The 17004-nt window shown below is 43.3% G+C and overlaps 1 protein-coding gene across 2 annotated transcripts; it reads right to left on the reverse strand.

Moving 5' to 3' along the window:
* Positions 1–1564: 1564 nt before the first annotated feature.
* Positions 1565–16960, reverse strand: kdm5bb (lysine demethylase 5Bb). 2 transcript variants are annotated; one of them, XM_031845263.1, is made up of 28 exons: positions 16157–16960; positions 14685–14762; positions 14182–14304; positions 13918–14088; positions 13515–13571; positions 12505–12660; positions 12265–12358; positions 10632–10750; positions 10303–10461; positions 10012–10131; positions 9664–9822; positions 9171–9352; positions 8878–9040; positions 8615–8734; positions 8058–8252; positions 7782–7963; positions 7462–7586; positions 7060–7210; positions 6806–6920; positions 6335–6690; positions 5485–5623; positions 5188–5367; positions 4434–4595; positions 3842–4327; positions 3676–3760; positions 3383–3591; positions 3046–3300; positions 1565–1895 (listed from the first exon to the last, which is right to left on the reverse strand). In XM_031845263.1, exons 1-28 carry the CDS (start codon positions 16307–16309, stop codon positions 1758–1760), a joined length of 4632 nt encoding a protein of 1543 aa, XP_031701123.1. In that variant the 5' UTR covers positions 16310–16960; the 3' UTR covers positions 1565–1757. The 2 variants fall into 2 exon arrangements, with proteins under 2 accessions (XP_031701123.1, XP_031701125.1); XM_031845265.1 differs by lacking the exon at positions 13515–13571 and having other exon boundaries at positions 16157–16592.
* Positions 16961–17004: the final 44 nt, after the last annotated feature.

Genomic DNA, 17004 nt, shown 5'->3' on the forward strand with positions numbered 1-17004 from the left:
ATGAAAACATGCTTCATATAAACTGTAAATCGTTTATTCTGTGGCTGTTTTGAGGAAAGGGGAAAAACTCTTCATATGTTGTCAGGATGCATTTGACTCACTTAACTCTCACTGACACGTCACTTTCTTTGCTCAGTGTGTTTTTCAGCTCCGGCTGCGAGTTGCTCAATGTTTGTCTTCGTGTTATGAGATCTGAACGCTCTTCTGTAACAAAAAACACCTGATACGCATCTGACCTGTGACACATCAGAATACTAATTCTTATAAAATCACTTAGACTATTGCTGATCATTCATGCTGCAGCTCGTCAGCACTCAACGGCCGTCACATCTGCTCGATAACAGGCAGCCTGAAGGATAGTTCATGGATGTATTTTTATCACCAGATACTTTATGGTCACAGATTTATGGCTCTCCTCCAGGCTGTACCTGCTGTCATTAGCTTGCTCTTCGTCCTTACTAAAATTGTAAAGAGCTGGACAATGGCTGAGGTCTTAAAAACATGTAACAACAGCACGCTGAGCTTGAGCTTCTTAAATTTTGATTCGTTTTTATTCCATTTTGAAGTCAAGAGTGGAAAAACTAAGAAGTCAGCGAGACACCTTTTAAAGCCGATCATTCTTGTTAAGCATCTCACTGACGTTGAAGCCTCAAAGCTGTTTTGTCAAATGTTGGCAATGTTTTTTATATGATCATTGTTACATTTAACTCTGGATACGGTCAGTATCAGACTGATCTGTTGACACCCACAGGAAGAAATCAAAGTCTTTGCATGCAAGTAATCCCTCCCCTTTAATACATTTTTATTTGTGTGTTTCAACACTTACCAACAGGTGAATGTACACTAGACACAAAGAACAATAAATGAGATCAACTCTGAATGATGTTCCATTTGAAATCATGTCTACAAGGACATCTAGTGGCTTCTTTCTTCCGTGTGTTCAAGTGAAATGACGGGACTTCTCCATAGAACAAAAGGGCTTTATTCCACAATATAAACTTGTAACATCTTCAGCTACCCCAAAATCCTCCTCACAGCACCCTACATTACATGCTGTGGTGGTAACGTGTCATCGCCGATCACCACAGATGTAATCCCTCCATCTGTGTAGCTCTCTGTACATCACACCATCGCTGAAGCACCAACACAACTCAGCGGAGATCAAGCCATTTAAGTCGATTCGGACAAAAATTATTGCTCAGATAAATAAACCTATTCTACAAAAAAAATGGGAATAATTATATTAAGACGCATGTACTAAACACTGGATTTCAAAAGAAACATATAGTCATTTTTTGGGGGGGGAATAGTGGATGAAAACCATGACTCCTGTCCCCTTAGCTCTGGTTTAACATGCAAGGAGCTTCCAGAGAAGATGATATTAACCCTTGATTTACCTTCTGTACTGTTCTAAAGACTCCGTTGCGCTGATGATATGGAATCCCATGCAGCACACTTCACATCCTGCGTATTTTTTTTTTTTTAGACAACCACAAACAATTCATAAAAAGAAAGAAATTTTATATATATATATATATATATATATATATATATATATATATATATATAAAACAAAAAAAAATACAAAAAATAACGAAACATAGTTCTGGACAACAAGTCAAAGAGGAGATAGCACCGTTGTTACAAAAGGGTTGGACAGATGTGACGGAGGTGCGGGGTGGTTAGGATCAGTGACACATCCAGACTGGTGGCTCGAATAAACGGACTGATGACAAATAGACTTCTTTACTTTCTCTTCATTTTCTCATGTGTCCATCATTCAGTGTACACCTGACACAGATGTAGTCCTCCTTCTCTGCCATCTCGGCCGTAACGCCGACGCAGACTTGGTGGAACCACTGGTTACAGCTGCCGTCACACTGGACCCAGTCCACCTGCAGGCCAACACACACAACCGGGTTTAACCAAGATGGAGCGTGATGCAACAGTACACCTGCATCAATTCATTGCTAGGCCACTTAAACACAACATTGACATTTCATCACTTTATAAGTTGATATTGTGAACTTTTTGTGAAACAGTTGCAGCAATTACAGAGCAACATCATTCATTTGGAGCTGCGTATCTGTCCACCTGCATTATGTTCACCAGCTAGTCGTTGACTGTGTCTGTCAGCTGTTTGGTGCTGAGCAGGAAGTGTACAGCGTGTTTAAGGAGATTGTTTGCTGAAAACAGCTGCCTGCTGCAGCTGAAAGCGATGCTACGAGAGCGGTGAGAGTGACCTGAAACACTGAAGTTACGGAGCCAGAGAACCAAAACAATAAACGGCAACGCACTGCAACGCCCCGCGGAGCTGAGGGGAAAAGCAGTCGGGTGAGTTCAGTGTGAGCGGCACCTTTCACACAGAAGCAGTCATGTGATCCATCGAATTAATAAAAACGATTGACACACACACACACATATATATATATATATATATATATAATCTAACGGAGGAGGTGGATCTCTGGAACACAGTACTTTCACCAAAAGATGTTTTACTAAACTCGAACAAGTCATTTTGTTGCGTTTTTCTCTCGTTTTGTTTCAATTTCCTGGACGCCTCCAACTGGAGGTTTTCCAGGCACGTCCAACTGGGAAGAGACCCCGGGGAAGACCCAGAACACGCTGGAGGGATTACATCTCCCAGCTGGCCTGGGAACGCCTCGGGATCCCCCAGAATGAGCTGGAACATGTTGCCGGTGAGAGGGAGGTCTGGGTCAGCCTGCTTGGCCTGTTGCCACCGCGACCCGACCCCGGATAAGCGGAGGAAAATGGATGGATTGTTTCAATTTACAACATTAACCATGTTGTTCACACCAACACCTCCACCGGCATTCTTTTATGTTTGTGACCTACATGTAATAAGGACGCTTCACATTCACAGAGTCCACTTGCAAAAGTCTTTCTTTGCAGCTAAACTCAATGTTGTTACATGATACTCCTTATATACATTCTATATTTGCATAATGGCTCCCTGAAGTGGAAGGAAAACTGACCTCTGTAGAGAAAAAGACTCTACAGTGACCCGACGGTTTTTCTCACCTCGTCTCCCTCTGGCAGCTGACACCTCTCTGCCGGACACACGGCCATTTCCTCATCGGAGTCGTCCGACTGGGAGAAATCAGAGCGTGGAGAGGACGAGGTCGAGGCCGGCCGCTTTTTATTCATCTTCTGTCTTTTATGAGAGTGCTTTTTGTCCTTCACTCTGTGCTCTGCATTTAACCCTTCCCTCTCCACATGCCGCTTTGCTTTCTTTTCTGAGCCAATCATAGCTTCCCTCACACCATTGACGCCATCCTGAAAATAAAAAATGAAAACTGATATTGAGGCAGTTTTTAGGAGTGATTTAATCACTTCATTTGGTGGTAAGAGTTTGTACCTGGTTCAGTGGCAGATTTGTTCCCTGAGAGTTAAACTGCATGTGTTTGTCACAGTCTGGGGCTTCGTCCTGTGGCGGTGACATGCATCTGTTTGTGTGCTGGCTGCTGGCTCTGTCCAATAAAGCATGGAAAAGGCTCTGAACCTCTGGCAGACGCACCTGCAGCAGGAGCCCCTCCACCATCAGCTCCTCTAGATCATGACTCAGGCCTGTGACACAGAAAAACACCCAGAACATTAACAATAATAATCTAGAACGACCTGTGACTCAGTTTATAATAAGGTGGCACTGACCCTGCAGCGGGATGCATCTCTGCTCGGTGTAGAAGACAGTCTGAGTATGGCTTGTCCTATTCCACTCTGGAGTCAAACACGGAGCCTGTATCAAAAACATCAAACCCCAAACTTAACATTTGCACATAATAATTTTTTTCAGATGAAGGGTGAGATGAAGGGTGACCTGAGTGTCGTTGTGAGCTTCATGGCTGCCCGATGCCCAGCGGGTTAAAGTGGGAGGAGTTCCAGGTCTCTCTTCCAGTTCTGGTAGGTTAAAATACTGCGAGATCTCCTGTGCTCGGTGCTGCCAGTTCACCGTCCTCTCGACCAGATAGTGCAGCGCGTCGCCCTCCGGCAGGCGCACCCCGATGCGCCGCAGAGATGTCAGCAGAGAGACGGCTTTGTTCAAGGGGGGCTTTTCTGATCGCTGGCACTGCGGACAAAGCCACGGCTGTGTTTCGCAGGAGTCCGATGGGTCTCTGACGCACACGCTGTGGAAAGCATTTCTGCAGAGTTCACACTGTAACATCGCACCCATGGGCGCCTTCTGACAGATGCACACCTTCAGGTCCATGCAGTCGGCTGTAGGAAGGAGCTTTGACTCATTTGCTGCCCTGATATGAGAGAAAACCTCCATCTCCCTCACCCGCAGCTCCTCCAGAGTTGCCATCTGGTGAATAAAATACAGACAGAGTCAGACAATCTCCTGATAGCGAGGGTTCATTGATCTACTACCTCAGTCTCTTGTACATTTATCTTAGAATCACTACACTTACTGCAGAGGTAGAATCTCTGGTCTCTGAAAGAGCTTTTTCCACGTCACTGAGAGTGTTTAGCCGTGGCGTTTTCTTTTTGTTACTTTTCGGCGATTCTTTCCCTTTCTTGGCCTTCCTCTTTGGAGAACCGACATTCCCAACTTCACATCTTGGACACAGGACCTGTAATTAAGAAAATAGTATTGTTGTTTTTTTGCAACAACAACAACAGATAATGGAGGAAGGGGGTTGGGGGGGGAGATCACAGATTAAAAGCTGATTTATAGAGGTGGGTTATGCTTGTGGTTTTGAAAGAGCGGAGTGAATAATGTCCGAGGTGTCCGGGAGAAAGTTCCAGAGAGTGGGGGCAGCTGTGGAGAAGGCCCTGTACCCCAGGCCCGGGACTGGGTGAGAGGGGTGAGGAGGTTGCAGGCAGAGGTATGACGGTGCAGGAGGTTGGTGAGGTAGGAGAGGGCTAGGTTATGGACCGTATTGCAGGTGATGAAATGTATATGAATGCCTGTATTGGCAATTGATTTTAAATTCATATTTAATGATTCCTCTGCGATGATAAATACTTTGCTCTTACACTGTCTAATTCATGAGTTAGTTGCTTTCTTTTAAATATTTACATCTACATCTTCTGTTTCTCTTGTTGGAGAAAAGGAAGAAATGGATTTAGTCATGGCTCCTAGATATCGTGATAACCCGGCAGTCATTCAAAGCTGCTGCGCTGCTGATCGGCTGCATTGACGTATAAAATTAGCAATTTTACCTCCAGTAAGGTACGGGTTGAGTCTCTCTGAAGGAAAGTTGTCGCTGCAGATTCTCTCCAATCTTGCACTTCCACCATTAAAGACTCCAGCCGGTCTAAAGGCTCGAGGTGGACTTGAATGGCTTGTCCTCGTAGCACCGTGTCAGAGAGGCTGTCCATCATCGGTGTGCAACCAACGACCTGAAAAAAAGTAAGGAAGCGATTTCAGGATTACGATCAGACTCAAACCGACCCACAGAGAGAATAGTTATCCATTAAACCCCCACTAAAGTCATGCAATGTCGAGTGCGTCCTAACCTGAAGCTCCTCGGCTTCTTGAAGCCACTCTCTGGCTCTTCTGACGGTGTCTTTTAGGAGGCGACAGTTTGGGAGGTAAGCGGGGATGCCAGACGTCTTCTCGGCTGCAGCACTGAGAGTCTCTATGGAGTGTGGTGGCCTGAACACAAATGACAAACTGTAGGTAAGAAACCTGCATCACCTCCAAATGAATTACTCTCTATGACAACAACTGTCTCGGCATTTTCTTCCGACATCTTCACAGGAAGCTCTCTGAAATATATTTCCAACCAACACTTTCAAAAAAATCCTGTAAACACATTTTTATCAACCTTTTAAAACAAAGACTCTCTAGATGGAATATCATTTCATAAGCAGTGTCAAACATCTTGGGCAACACTCTATTAACAATATTTTCAATAATGTGAGACCCAAAATTCAAAGCTGCATGGTGAGGAAACATATCACCCGACTATACCCGACTTGAAATTAGTTTTTCTGATAATGGGGAGATGCGCATTGCTGACAGCCATGCCATTAAAGCCTTTGAAAAGCACTTGTGACAGTTAATACTGAACAGCAATGAGAACCAATGGAATGAGGGCAGAACTAGATGTGTGCTCACTTTTTGTTGGTCTTGTTGAATATTCTAGCGGCAGCATTTTGCACTAGCTGTAATTAAAATGAAGCAAAAACAGGAGCACCGACGTAATGTTACATAATTCACGTACAGTAAGTGCAAATACCTGGACACAAAGTTATAGGTATTAACAGAGCAACCTATCACGTCTTCTTGGGGATCTTTTGGATGTTTTTCCACCCTGTGGCTAAGACGCTAACATAGTCATGGATCTGTCGGTGCCGTCCTCACCTGGCTTTGAGGAGACTGCTCGCCTTGTCCTCCCAGTGCTCGGACACAGTGAGCAGCTCCTGCAGGCGAGCCATGGCTTTCTCCACTGATGGATGAGGCGCCAGGCCGACTCCCTGGTCGATGAGCCTCCTCATGGTCTCCAGAGTCAGGGAGGTGGGCTGAGCGCCGGCCTGCTGCGCCCCCTCCAGCCAGCGTGCCTGCTCCAGCCTCACTCTCAGGCAGGGCAGCTCAGGCAACTCCACGTCGAAGTCGAAGCTGACGTCCAACAGGGTCTGGATCTCAGCGACGCTGGGAAGCTGGTCTGCCAGGACCTTCTCACTGTGCTGTTGGAAGTCTTCGATGCGATTCAAGAGTTCCTAAAGAAAGACATTGATTCAAAACATACAGGAAGTCAAATCACAGTCTTTCTTGGTGTAGATGCAGTGTCTGCCCAGATTCAATTAATAACATTAATGAATGCATTTCTCCTACCTTCAACATGGGAGCTTGAGGGAGACTGCAGGAGAGGTTATACAGCTGCCTCACAAATGAACTCAGCTCCTCCACACTCAGCTGGCTGAAGGATTTTCCACTTCCAACCCGATACCTAGGAAAGAGCGTGCAATCAGTTAAAGAAATGAACCCCATTAAGGCACTGACTCTGCTTCCCGACATGAGAAAACATGAAGAGAGATGTGAAGACAGCTAATCTATGAATCTGATGTCGTAGAGTGTATTAGCGCTACCTGGTCTGCCTCTTGCCGTTCAACAGCTGCTGTGCCACTGAAGAGCACTTTTCTCCATCTTGTGTGACCAGACGTAGCCGGCGCAGCAGGTCGTTGTCAGGGAACAGCTTGGACTCTGACTGAGCAAGAAGGGAGCGAAACACTGGCAGGCCTGAGGAGAGAACACCTGGTTAATCACTGTCTCACAAACAGGGCAACGTTCATAACGTTAATAACAATTCTTTTTTCATCTTTTTTAGCCACAGTGATAGCATTTTGTAACATTGCTTAAAAAAAAAAAACCTACCAGCAATGTTATAAAAGCTAAAACATGGCGCATGGAGTATTTATTTGGCTTCAACATGCAAAATCGCTGGTATGCTCCTTTAATGCTTTGTTTTCTTATGTGCTCTTGCTGCTCACCTTTCTTCTTTTCTAGTTTGGCCTCAAGAGTCTCTGTCACGAGGGAGGCCCAATCATCATATAGTTCAGCTCGCCGCTTCACTGCACTCATTATGGGGAACAGCTCGTCCAGTGTGTACCTGAGACTGCAGGAGAAAACAGAACACTTCATTATTGAGGTGGAGGCAATAACAAGACACCAAAATCTACTTTCAAGAGGCCCAGGGTAGCCTGTGAGGAAATATATGTTTACTGACGTTAAGTATTAATTACATTTACACAGCCGACAGGTGTGTACAAAGCCGTTTGACTGCCTCTTAATCAGCTCCAGAGGGACTTACTTCAGTGTGTAGTTGGTGATGGGGCAGGAGCAGAGGTCCTTGATGTGGTGCAGACAGACCAGCACTCCTGGGCTGCAGGAACAGGTGACAGCAGACAGGTAGCAGGTGGTCCTGCACCTGGCACACTGCCGCTCGTCGTCCTGGAGGTGATCGTATTTTGCCTGCTTGGTGAGCAGCATCCCCTGAAGGTGTGAGACAACAACAGAGGTGTTAACAGTAGAAACAATCTTGTCAGCATAACGGTGTATTAGTAATTCAGAAAGGAGGCTATCCTACCATTTTCTTCACTTTCTCTCTTGTTTTCTGCTCTTCTCGGAGCATGATGACCATGTCCTTGTGGACAGCCGATGCCAGGACAACATCGAGCGTGCTTGCTTTTGAGGCCATGTTGCACACCATCTCATCGTGGGAGAACACATTGTACCGGCGCAGCATACGATAGTGGTCAACACACTGCCTGCCAAGGGGCATCTGGTGATGTAGAGAGGAATGAAATGGGTTGCAGTGACAGTTCATACATGTTGTGTGTCCGGCGTTAAGCCTGCAGCCGAGGTAGTTACAGAGCCACAACAACATCTGTGTAAAAAGGACACGCGGCACGGCAGGACTACACGCACACATACACTAGACGCTAGCCCTGTTGTGTTGCACATCACGCCGGCATGCTGTCTCAAATCAGAACTGGGGAAGAATTATGCCGGCTTAGTTTGGTTCAGTGTCAGGCTTCAAATGGGCCTTGTGATCTGTATCGGCCGATGCTGCTTTCAGCGATTGTGCTGGGGGAAATATTCTGATTACTTTCACGAACAGTAAGGTAATCAAGTGATACATACCCAGTCCACAGTGCAGAAGTTGACCGCCTCAGCGAAGTTGAAGCCCTGATTGAAGCCACTGTGGTAGGCTCGGGGAAACGTGATGACAAACTCACCAGCACACTGGTTTGTTCTGTAAATCTGAAGGACAGCAGAGACAAAAGAAGATGAGTTACGTTCCTGTTAGAAAGACCAGCTGCTCGTTCGTGAAAACGCTAGCGGTGCATCACTGCGGGTAAAAGATAGAAGGTCAGTGCATGTCAAGAAGCTACATAAACACGTACTGGCACTCCGTGGGCCATCAGCGTGTTGGGGTTCATGATGGTGACCAGCTGGTGCAATAGGTCGGGCTGAGACTCAAACAGCTCTGGGGCCAGTTTCCTCATCACCTCCTCCAACTGTTCTGCAGCAAAACCAGGAGCTCCGTACCAGGTTTTGGGTTCCCCCCTGGTAGTGAACGAGACAAAACAGAAGATTAAGCTTAAAACGAAACATGAATAACAAAGTCTAGACCGGATATTAACCATCACAAGCCACCATGAATAATCTATTTGCTCTCCTCCTTCGTCTTAAGTACCAGTGCAGGTAGTTGATGGAGTAGCTCCAGTGATCCTCAATGTGCCAGCAGAAGGAGGAGAAGCACATGCCAACATAAAGCCAGGGCAGCGTCATCCCACAGATGTCAGCTGTCACATGAGTCAGTACGGAAGGGTTCATCATCGCCAGGTTGTTGAGGTTCCAGCCACACTTCAGGTATTTCTGAAACACAGACAACATACAGAGTTTAATAACACAGGAATATACTGGTCACAGCACTTAATATTACATTAGACTGATACGATCCCATTTTGTCAGATACAACTGCAGGTGAAGGTTTGATTTAAGACTTTTTCAATCCCACATAGAATGCTAATTAACAACAATTTCCTAATGATAGAATAAATTGTGACCTGGACCCAGATAAGAATAAAATGGATGGATGGATGGATTAACCAATTAAAAATAATCAATTATTTGAAGTTAATTTAAGTTTTAGCTTAAGCTTTAAGAGGCTTGTTTCCCAGGTTCACCTCATCAGCTGGGGAAACTTTAAATTTTCCGTTCAGAATGGGGAATCCGCTGCCAAACTCCTTTGAGGCAATATCTGCTCCGTATTCTACAGTAACATCCTCCTCGATGGCTCCCACTAAACGCCAGAACTCTTTCTCCACCAGCTCTGTGGGTACCATCTGCAATGAACACATGAAGCAACATTAAAAAGAGAGAGAGAGAGAGAGAGAGAGAGAGAGAGAGAGAGCGAGAGAGAGAGAGAGAGAGAGAGATATATATACATACACACACATACACATACACATATACACACACACACTCACAGTAAGAGAGGCTGACAGAGTCACTCTGAAACTGTTTGTACTTACATGAACTGGCATGTTGAAGTAATCAGATTTGAATGCATCAGCCATTTGTCCAAATGCACGCAGGGAATAGTCTCTGTATGCTTGTTCAAAGCCGAACGCCTCGTGAGGTTTGTTGCATTCCTGCGGGTAAAAATAATAAAAAGAGTCTTTGGGGGACATTCTTTTTTTTTTTTATGTTAGAAATGTTTGTGTAAACTCCCTTTTAGGAGTAGACGGGCTAGTATCGATTAACTTGCACAGCTCGTTAATCAAGAGTCAATTAGAATCTCTTTAATCAGACTTTGTCCTCACCTGAGCGAGGCACTTGGGGCACCTCCAGTCTCCTTTGGGGATGTCTGGTAGAGGAGGGATGAGGCAGAAGGTGTGGTAGCTGTCGTCACAGCCGTCACACAGCAACAGACGTTCTTCATCTCCCCCGCTGCCACACACCAGACACACAACCAGATCCACCTGGAAGACAACAAGGAGTTTGTAATGAATCTGTTTAGAGCCATGACAACCTAGAAAAAGAGCCAATAGGGTTTCTATACACAAACAAATACAAGTTTACAGCAAAAGTATAAGGGTAAGTGATTAAGGTAAGTGATAAAGTGATTAATATAAAAGATATTTCTACTTACTGGACTCGCAAGAACAGGAGGGATGATTTTCTTGTAGCGCGACTTCACTGTGACAGCTTCAATTATTGGTTCTTTACTCTCAACTGGTTCCTGTTTGACTGGAATCGGAATCTCTTTTTCTGCGAGACAACAAAAAACAATACTAAGACCATCACTAAATGTAGAAGCTGTGTTTTAAGCGGCTATAAGGACATTTTTAAGTGTTTACTAATGTACGATAGAGGTGTGGAAATTTCTTGATGCTAAGATGCAGATCGGAGCAATTCTGCACTGATGCAGTGACGGAACATAATCAAGAGTTTGGTTTCATTCCAGCTCAGTGTGAATCTTTACTGCGTCTTGGTGTCATTTACTGACACACTTTTTTCTCTCCTATCCTTTGATCTCTGCGTTTCACCGACACACACTCTTTGTGTGCGGCGCAGAGAGATGGCACTCGGCATAACACTAGCTTGTTGCTCTCCCTACCAATATTAGCTACTCTGTTGTCAATAATGTTGGGCTAAAAAAAAACACGTATGCAGGCTGAAATTCAACCGTGGTGTTGTAACCATCTCGGGGGAAGCAGTGACTCAAACCAAGTAAGAGCAGAAGAGCTACGAGAGAGGCACAGTCTGCTCGACAATAGGCTAACTCATGCAGTGTAAATTGCCGTAGGCATTTAGGGCTGCTATGTGTAAACCTCATTTTTGTAATGTACTGCAGAAGGATGTTTGTTTTGTTTATGTACTGGGGTGTCTTAAACAGATACTGATATTGAAAAGATGCAGCTTTTTATATATTATAGACTGCTGTTGACTGATTTTTTAAAGCCCTTTCTAAATATGAAGGGAGTTCAGGTTGATCTTACTGCTTGTGATAATTCATGAAAAGTAGCGATGCGTAATAATATTGTAAATTGAGGATGTGATACATCGTGAATTGTTTTCGCTTTCGAATCGAATCGTGAGGCCAGTGAAGATTCCCACCTCTAATGTACAGATATATTAGAAGGAATCAAATGAATCAAATGAACTAATTTGATGCCATGTGGCAGTCTCTCGTTCAATATTTAGGGAAGATAACGAACAGAGTCTGATGCTATTTACAGATTGTTGTTACCAACATCATGTAGGATCCTTAGGTTTAGTTTTGAGTGTCTAGGTTGGGCTCTTTGTCTTTTATCCTTCCCTTCTTGTCTTGTACTGTTGATTTAAGTTGTTATGTCTTTAATAAGAAAGGTGTTAGTTTTGTAAATTCACTATTTATCTTTAAATTGTATATTAACCAATCATTCCTTTATCTGTATATTCACATCATTCAAAATTGAGTCAGTATGCACAAATGATTATATTATTTGTCAACAATTATAACGTCTATGAAGACATATTTCATATTTTTATAACTGTTTTAATATTGTCACGCATTATCTGTTTATAAACCAGCCTACAGTTATGATCGCCCACAGGAGGACTCATAGTTGTTGAAAGATACATGACTAAACGCTCCTCTCTGCCTAAAAGTACCCTTCAGTGTGCTCTAAACCATTTGTGAAATGTTTATATACTGCTTATGAATTGTAAATAGGGATGGTTTAACTGATGTGCATTAATACTGTAAATGTCATTAGGGTAACTATTTGGTGGATCCTGACCTGGTTCCAGCTTGGCGACAAAAGAACCCATCCGGCGCCTCAGGTTGGGCTTGTTGTCGCCGGGCTCACCTGGTTCCATCTTCACACAGACGGCCTACAGAAAGGGTGAGAAGTTAAACTGCAGGCAAACTTTAAAACTACTGAAATCATGATGTGGAGAATGGTAATGAGTGGAGTCTGTGCTGCTTGTTTCGGGACAGTTTTAGTCCGGTGTTTGTGGCTCTCTTAAGCGACACCCACCTCACACTTCATGCGCTTCGCTCTGCGAGCAGCGGGGCCGATGTCGGGCTTCTGGGCGGTCGTCCTCTGAGCCTGGTCCTGCAGCGTGGTGTCCTTGGTGTCCATGCTATCGGTGCTTCCTGTGCTCTCCACTGGCTGGATTGGCTTCTGAACACACTGGAGGAAATAGTATGCCAGTTAAAACCACAGCTCACTGGCTACTAATCCAAACATGCCCGTGTCTAACTGGAATTACCTGTAGGTTCAAAGGCAGCAGTCAGTAAGATAGGAATAGAATACTAAACACTGCTTACTATGGCTACCAAAACAGAGACATGATAGATTCCACTGTCTACAACAGGAAGTGTGAGTGTGTCACAGCTTGCACAATAAAAGATATCTCTTTATATGATTATTACTTCTGTTTACCAGCTGTAATGAAATAGATATTAGGAAGTATCAGCAGCTACCAAGCGTGGTTCAAAGACTGGGATGTACTCTATCAAAGACAGGATTTGGTATTAACTTAGTTTAAACTTAAACAACCAGAGGACAAAAAAGGGACATGTTTAGTTACAGTTTGTCACCCTAAACAGGGAGTACAGACACTGAGGAGGAACATGATGAATCAGAGGACAGAAAAACAGATTTAAGCAGGTAAAGAACAGCAGATATTCAAGTTTAATTATAGTTGCACTTGAGAAGGATAGAAGAGAGAATACAACAATATTTGAACTGAAAAATAATAAGCACCAAATTGCCGCTTGTTGCCTGTCACACAAACAAAAGAATTGCATTTTAAATTTGTCCCAAGATGCATGTTAAGTGCAGATTAACATATAGAGGTGAAGGAATTCTGTTTGAGGTTATTCGTTTGCTGTAAAACCAGTTAATGACTGTTTTAAGAAGGGTTAATACACATTAGCATGCCTGGACATATTACAACATACAGTGTAGTGTCCAGCTGTAGATAAACATGCATTGTTCTTAATTGTAAAGCCAAATAGCATTTAACCATGACACAAACATACCTTTTCAAGTTCAGGATCAGCCTCCAAACGCATCAGTTTGGAAGCTGGCTCTGGTGCCTGAGGCAAGAGAGAGCTTCGGTAATTAAGAAATTTAGAGTGACCTCTCGGAGAGGTCACCCAGCACCGATCCAATGACTTTCATAAGCTCTCTTGCAACATGTTATGGAACATTTGAGTGCAAAAGCTTTTACATGACACGACTAGACACCAGATTGTAAATTCACGCTCGGCACATTAGTCAGACAACAGAGTTAAAGAAAAATACTGTATCTCTAAATAACACAAAACGTAGATAAAACATGCCTATCCTATTTTGTTTACAGATGAACGTATGACAGCTTCTCTTTGTGAGTATCAGCAGGAACAAGATATGCTTTCATAACGATGCATGTGTCCAACTCACCAGCAGGTTTGCTCCACTCTGAAACAGATTGTAGGGATAGAGAATTTTCTCATAATGCCCTCGCAGGTGTGAGCCGACAGCTTTGCCAGGGGCGAAACCCATTTGTAGTGCAATCTTGGTCCACTGCCTGTCAAGACAGACAAGGTCGAATCCACCCTCATCTGCTACCAGCTGAAATGACAGGGAGTTACGAGTGAGTGGTGCAAGTTGTTTAATTGCAATTTATATTAAAAAAAATAATGCGCAATGATGTCAATTATCAACCTTATTTAGCTTGTATAAATCCAAAATCTTTCTCTCCACATGAGGAATCTTCAGGGCACATCCCTGCAAATCCCAGAATTTGGCAATCTGGTCCAAGAAATTGAGCTTGACTCTGGTCTGTGCCTGGATAAAATAGAAGAAACGATGATAATAGTCAGTCACAAATTAATTAAGCTCAAGGAAATCATCTGAGATTTCCTTAAGCCAGCTTGTTTTCTATTGTTTAAAATAAATAAATACACGTCTAGTGTATTTATTAAGTTTGGGTTAAGTAACAATTACGAATTGTAATTTCCAGTCTAAATTTGCAATGTTTATATGGGTACATTATATCATTACAAGGCATTAATAACATTAGTGTTCTTTGTTATTATCAGTGTAGCCCGTACAGGCCGAGTAATTACAAAAACATGTGCTATTAAAATGTACAATGTTAGAGTGCTGACACACAAACAGATGTGGTTAGATAATCACTGGTATATAATCTGATTAATGAAACTCACCTCCAGTTCATTGAGCCTCTGGATCCGAGGAACAAAGTGAAGTTTGTCAACGTCACAAGCGAACGGAGGTTGCCAACCCTAAACAGAAATACATACAACGGCACATGATCATAATAAAACATAGCCTGGATATTTATATAGTTCTGATTATTAATCTTATATCGATATGCTAAATTGGTTTGTCTATTTGTTTTTGCTTTGCAGACGGTCCCCATTATGACAATTGTTTTTCAAAGCATGGAACCAAATTTAAGAATCGTCTATATTCTTTACTCATGGTGACTCAAATAAACTTAAATTTGCCAGATAAAAGAGGCGGTTTAATAATTGAATAGTTGCAGATTACTAAACTAATATCAGAATCAAGTTTGGCAGAAAAGCGAGGCCTTTGATCTCTTTCAGTTTATAACTCACAACCCACGATCAATATTTGTGTGAATACAACCTTGCATATACAACAAAAACATACTACTGTATGAGAAGAGACCCAAGTTATTGTTTTGAGTCAGTAGCAAACATCCCCCACTGGCACACAAAATGGCCAGATGGAAGACTCACTCACCAGCCCAGCTTACCACAAAGCCAACATGGAGGACAACACCCTACAACACAGGCTCATACATGAACACTGGTTATCTTACAGGACACTGATGCCATAACAACACCACTGCACAGTTGTATAATAAGACACATTCAACAACAACTTCAAAAAGTCACAACTTGTTCTTTAACAACGATAGTGGACTTTATATATTTAAATAACCTCAGTGTACCTCTTGTCCCATCATGGGGCAATTTATATGACAATAAAGCCATTAAAAGGGAACATTTATTTAGCCTGACCCATGACATAAATATACACTGCTACAGAAATTCATCAGAAACAAGCCAGTGGATTGAGAAGTGATGGATGGAAATGACCCATCATGAGGATCTTCAACAAATAATCCATAATTAACCTACACTGTATGGATGCGAGGACATTAAAGGACAAAAGGGTAATAACAGGTGCTAACATCCATGTTTGTTTTATCACCATCATCATCTTCTACGCAGAAGAAGGACTGTCTTCCGCATAGTGTCAAAGCCGAGAGCTACATTATGACAGGTTGGTTGTTGAGCTTTTAGCTAGCGTTAGCCTAGCTCACTAAGTGGTTCAATGAACGGGGCACTTTGTTGACACACAGTGAACAGAGACTAAAAAATGCACTTTTAATACACCGACACATCATTACTGATGCTAACGAGCTTTAAATCGACCAGAAAACGGCGCTGTGGCAGCGTCAATAATCACAAATGAGAGCTAAGCTAGCTGCGAGCAGCACAAAGAATGAACGTTAACGTTACATCCGCCATGTTGAACAGTCCCTTTAAATCCCAACCGCTCGGTCCATCTACTAACCGTCTTAACGGTTAACTAATGGAGCATCCGTGGAACGTTTGACCGTTTTTCTTTTGTTAATCACACTCACCGGAGGCGGGCGGACTTTGCAGATGCCCGTTTTCTCGGCGATGGGACGGATCTTATTGATGAAGGCAAACGGATCTCTGAATTCTTCCCAGCTCGGCTCGAAGACCGGGCACTCCGGAGGAGGCTTGAACTCGTCCGGCCGAGGCTGGCTCATCGTTGTTGGACCGACCCGGTGGTAGCTCGCACTGGACTGGTCACACACACACAAAGTATCGCCGTGGTACGGTTCGCCTGGAGTGTTTTTTGTTTAATCCCGTTTGTTCACGGTCAGACTCGGTCGTCAGCAGCACGAGAGGAGGCAGTTTACACACACACACACACACACACACACACACACACACACACACACACACAGAAACATACACTCTCTCACAAACACACACTTCCATGCACAGTGAGGAGAATGTTCCAAGGCAGTGAGCACGTCCGCTGAAAAAACTAGACACCACACAGTTCTAATTGATGTGGGAGTGATTTATCAGTTTGATTAATGTTTGATGTTGAACCTACTTCTCAATTTGTGTCACTGTTGTGGTGCAATAAATCTTTTTTTATACCCTATTTCATATTGTTACATTTTTATTTCTAATCTTATCATAGCCTCAAACTTTAGTAGCCACACAATCTAGACTTGGATTTAGCCTAATTTAGCAGATGAGAGATCTGCCACTGATAAATTTATTAAAGAAATAATTAGACCTTAGACCATATTAGAAAGTCTGAATTGGGATTTTCCACCCTAAACCTTAGTGGTGGAAGAAGTACTTAACGTTAGATATTTTACTGAAGTAAAAGTAGCAATACCACAGTGGAGAAAAAAATACTCTGTTACATGTAAAAGTCCTACAT

The sequence above is a fragment of the Anarrhichthys ocellatus genome, unplaced genomic scaffold (assembly GCF_004355925.1).
Source record: "Anarrhichthys ocellatus isolate YVR2014 unplaced genomic scaffold, GSC_Weel_1.0 scaffold5, whole genome shotgun sequence".
In the NCBI taxonomy this organism is placed as follows: domain Eukaryota; kingdom Metazoa; phylum Chordata; class Actinopteri; order Perciformes; family Anarhichadidae; genus Anarrhichthys; species Anarrhichthys ocellatus.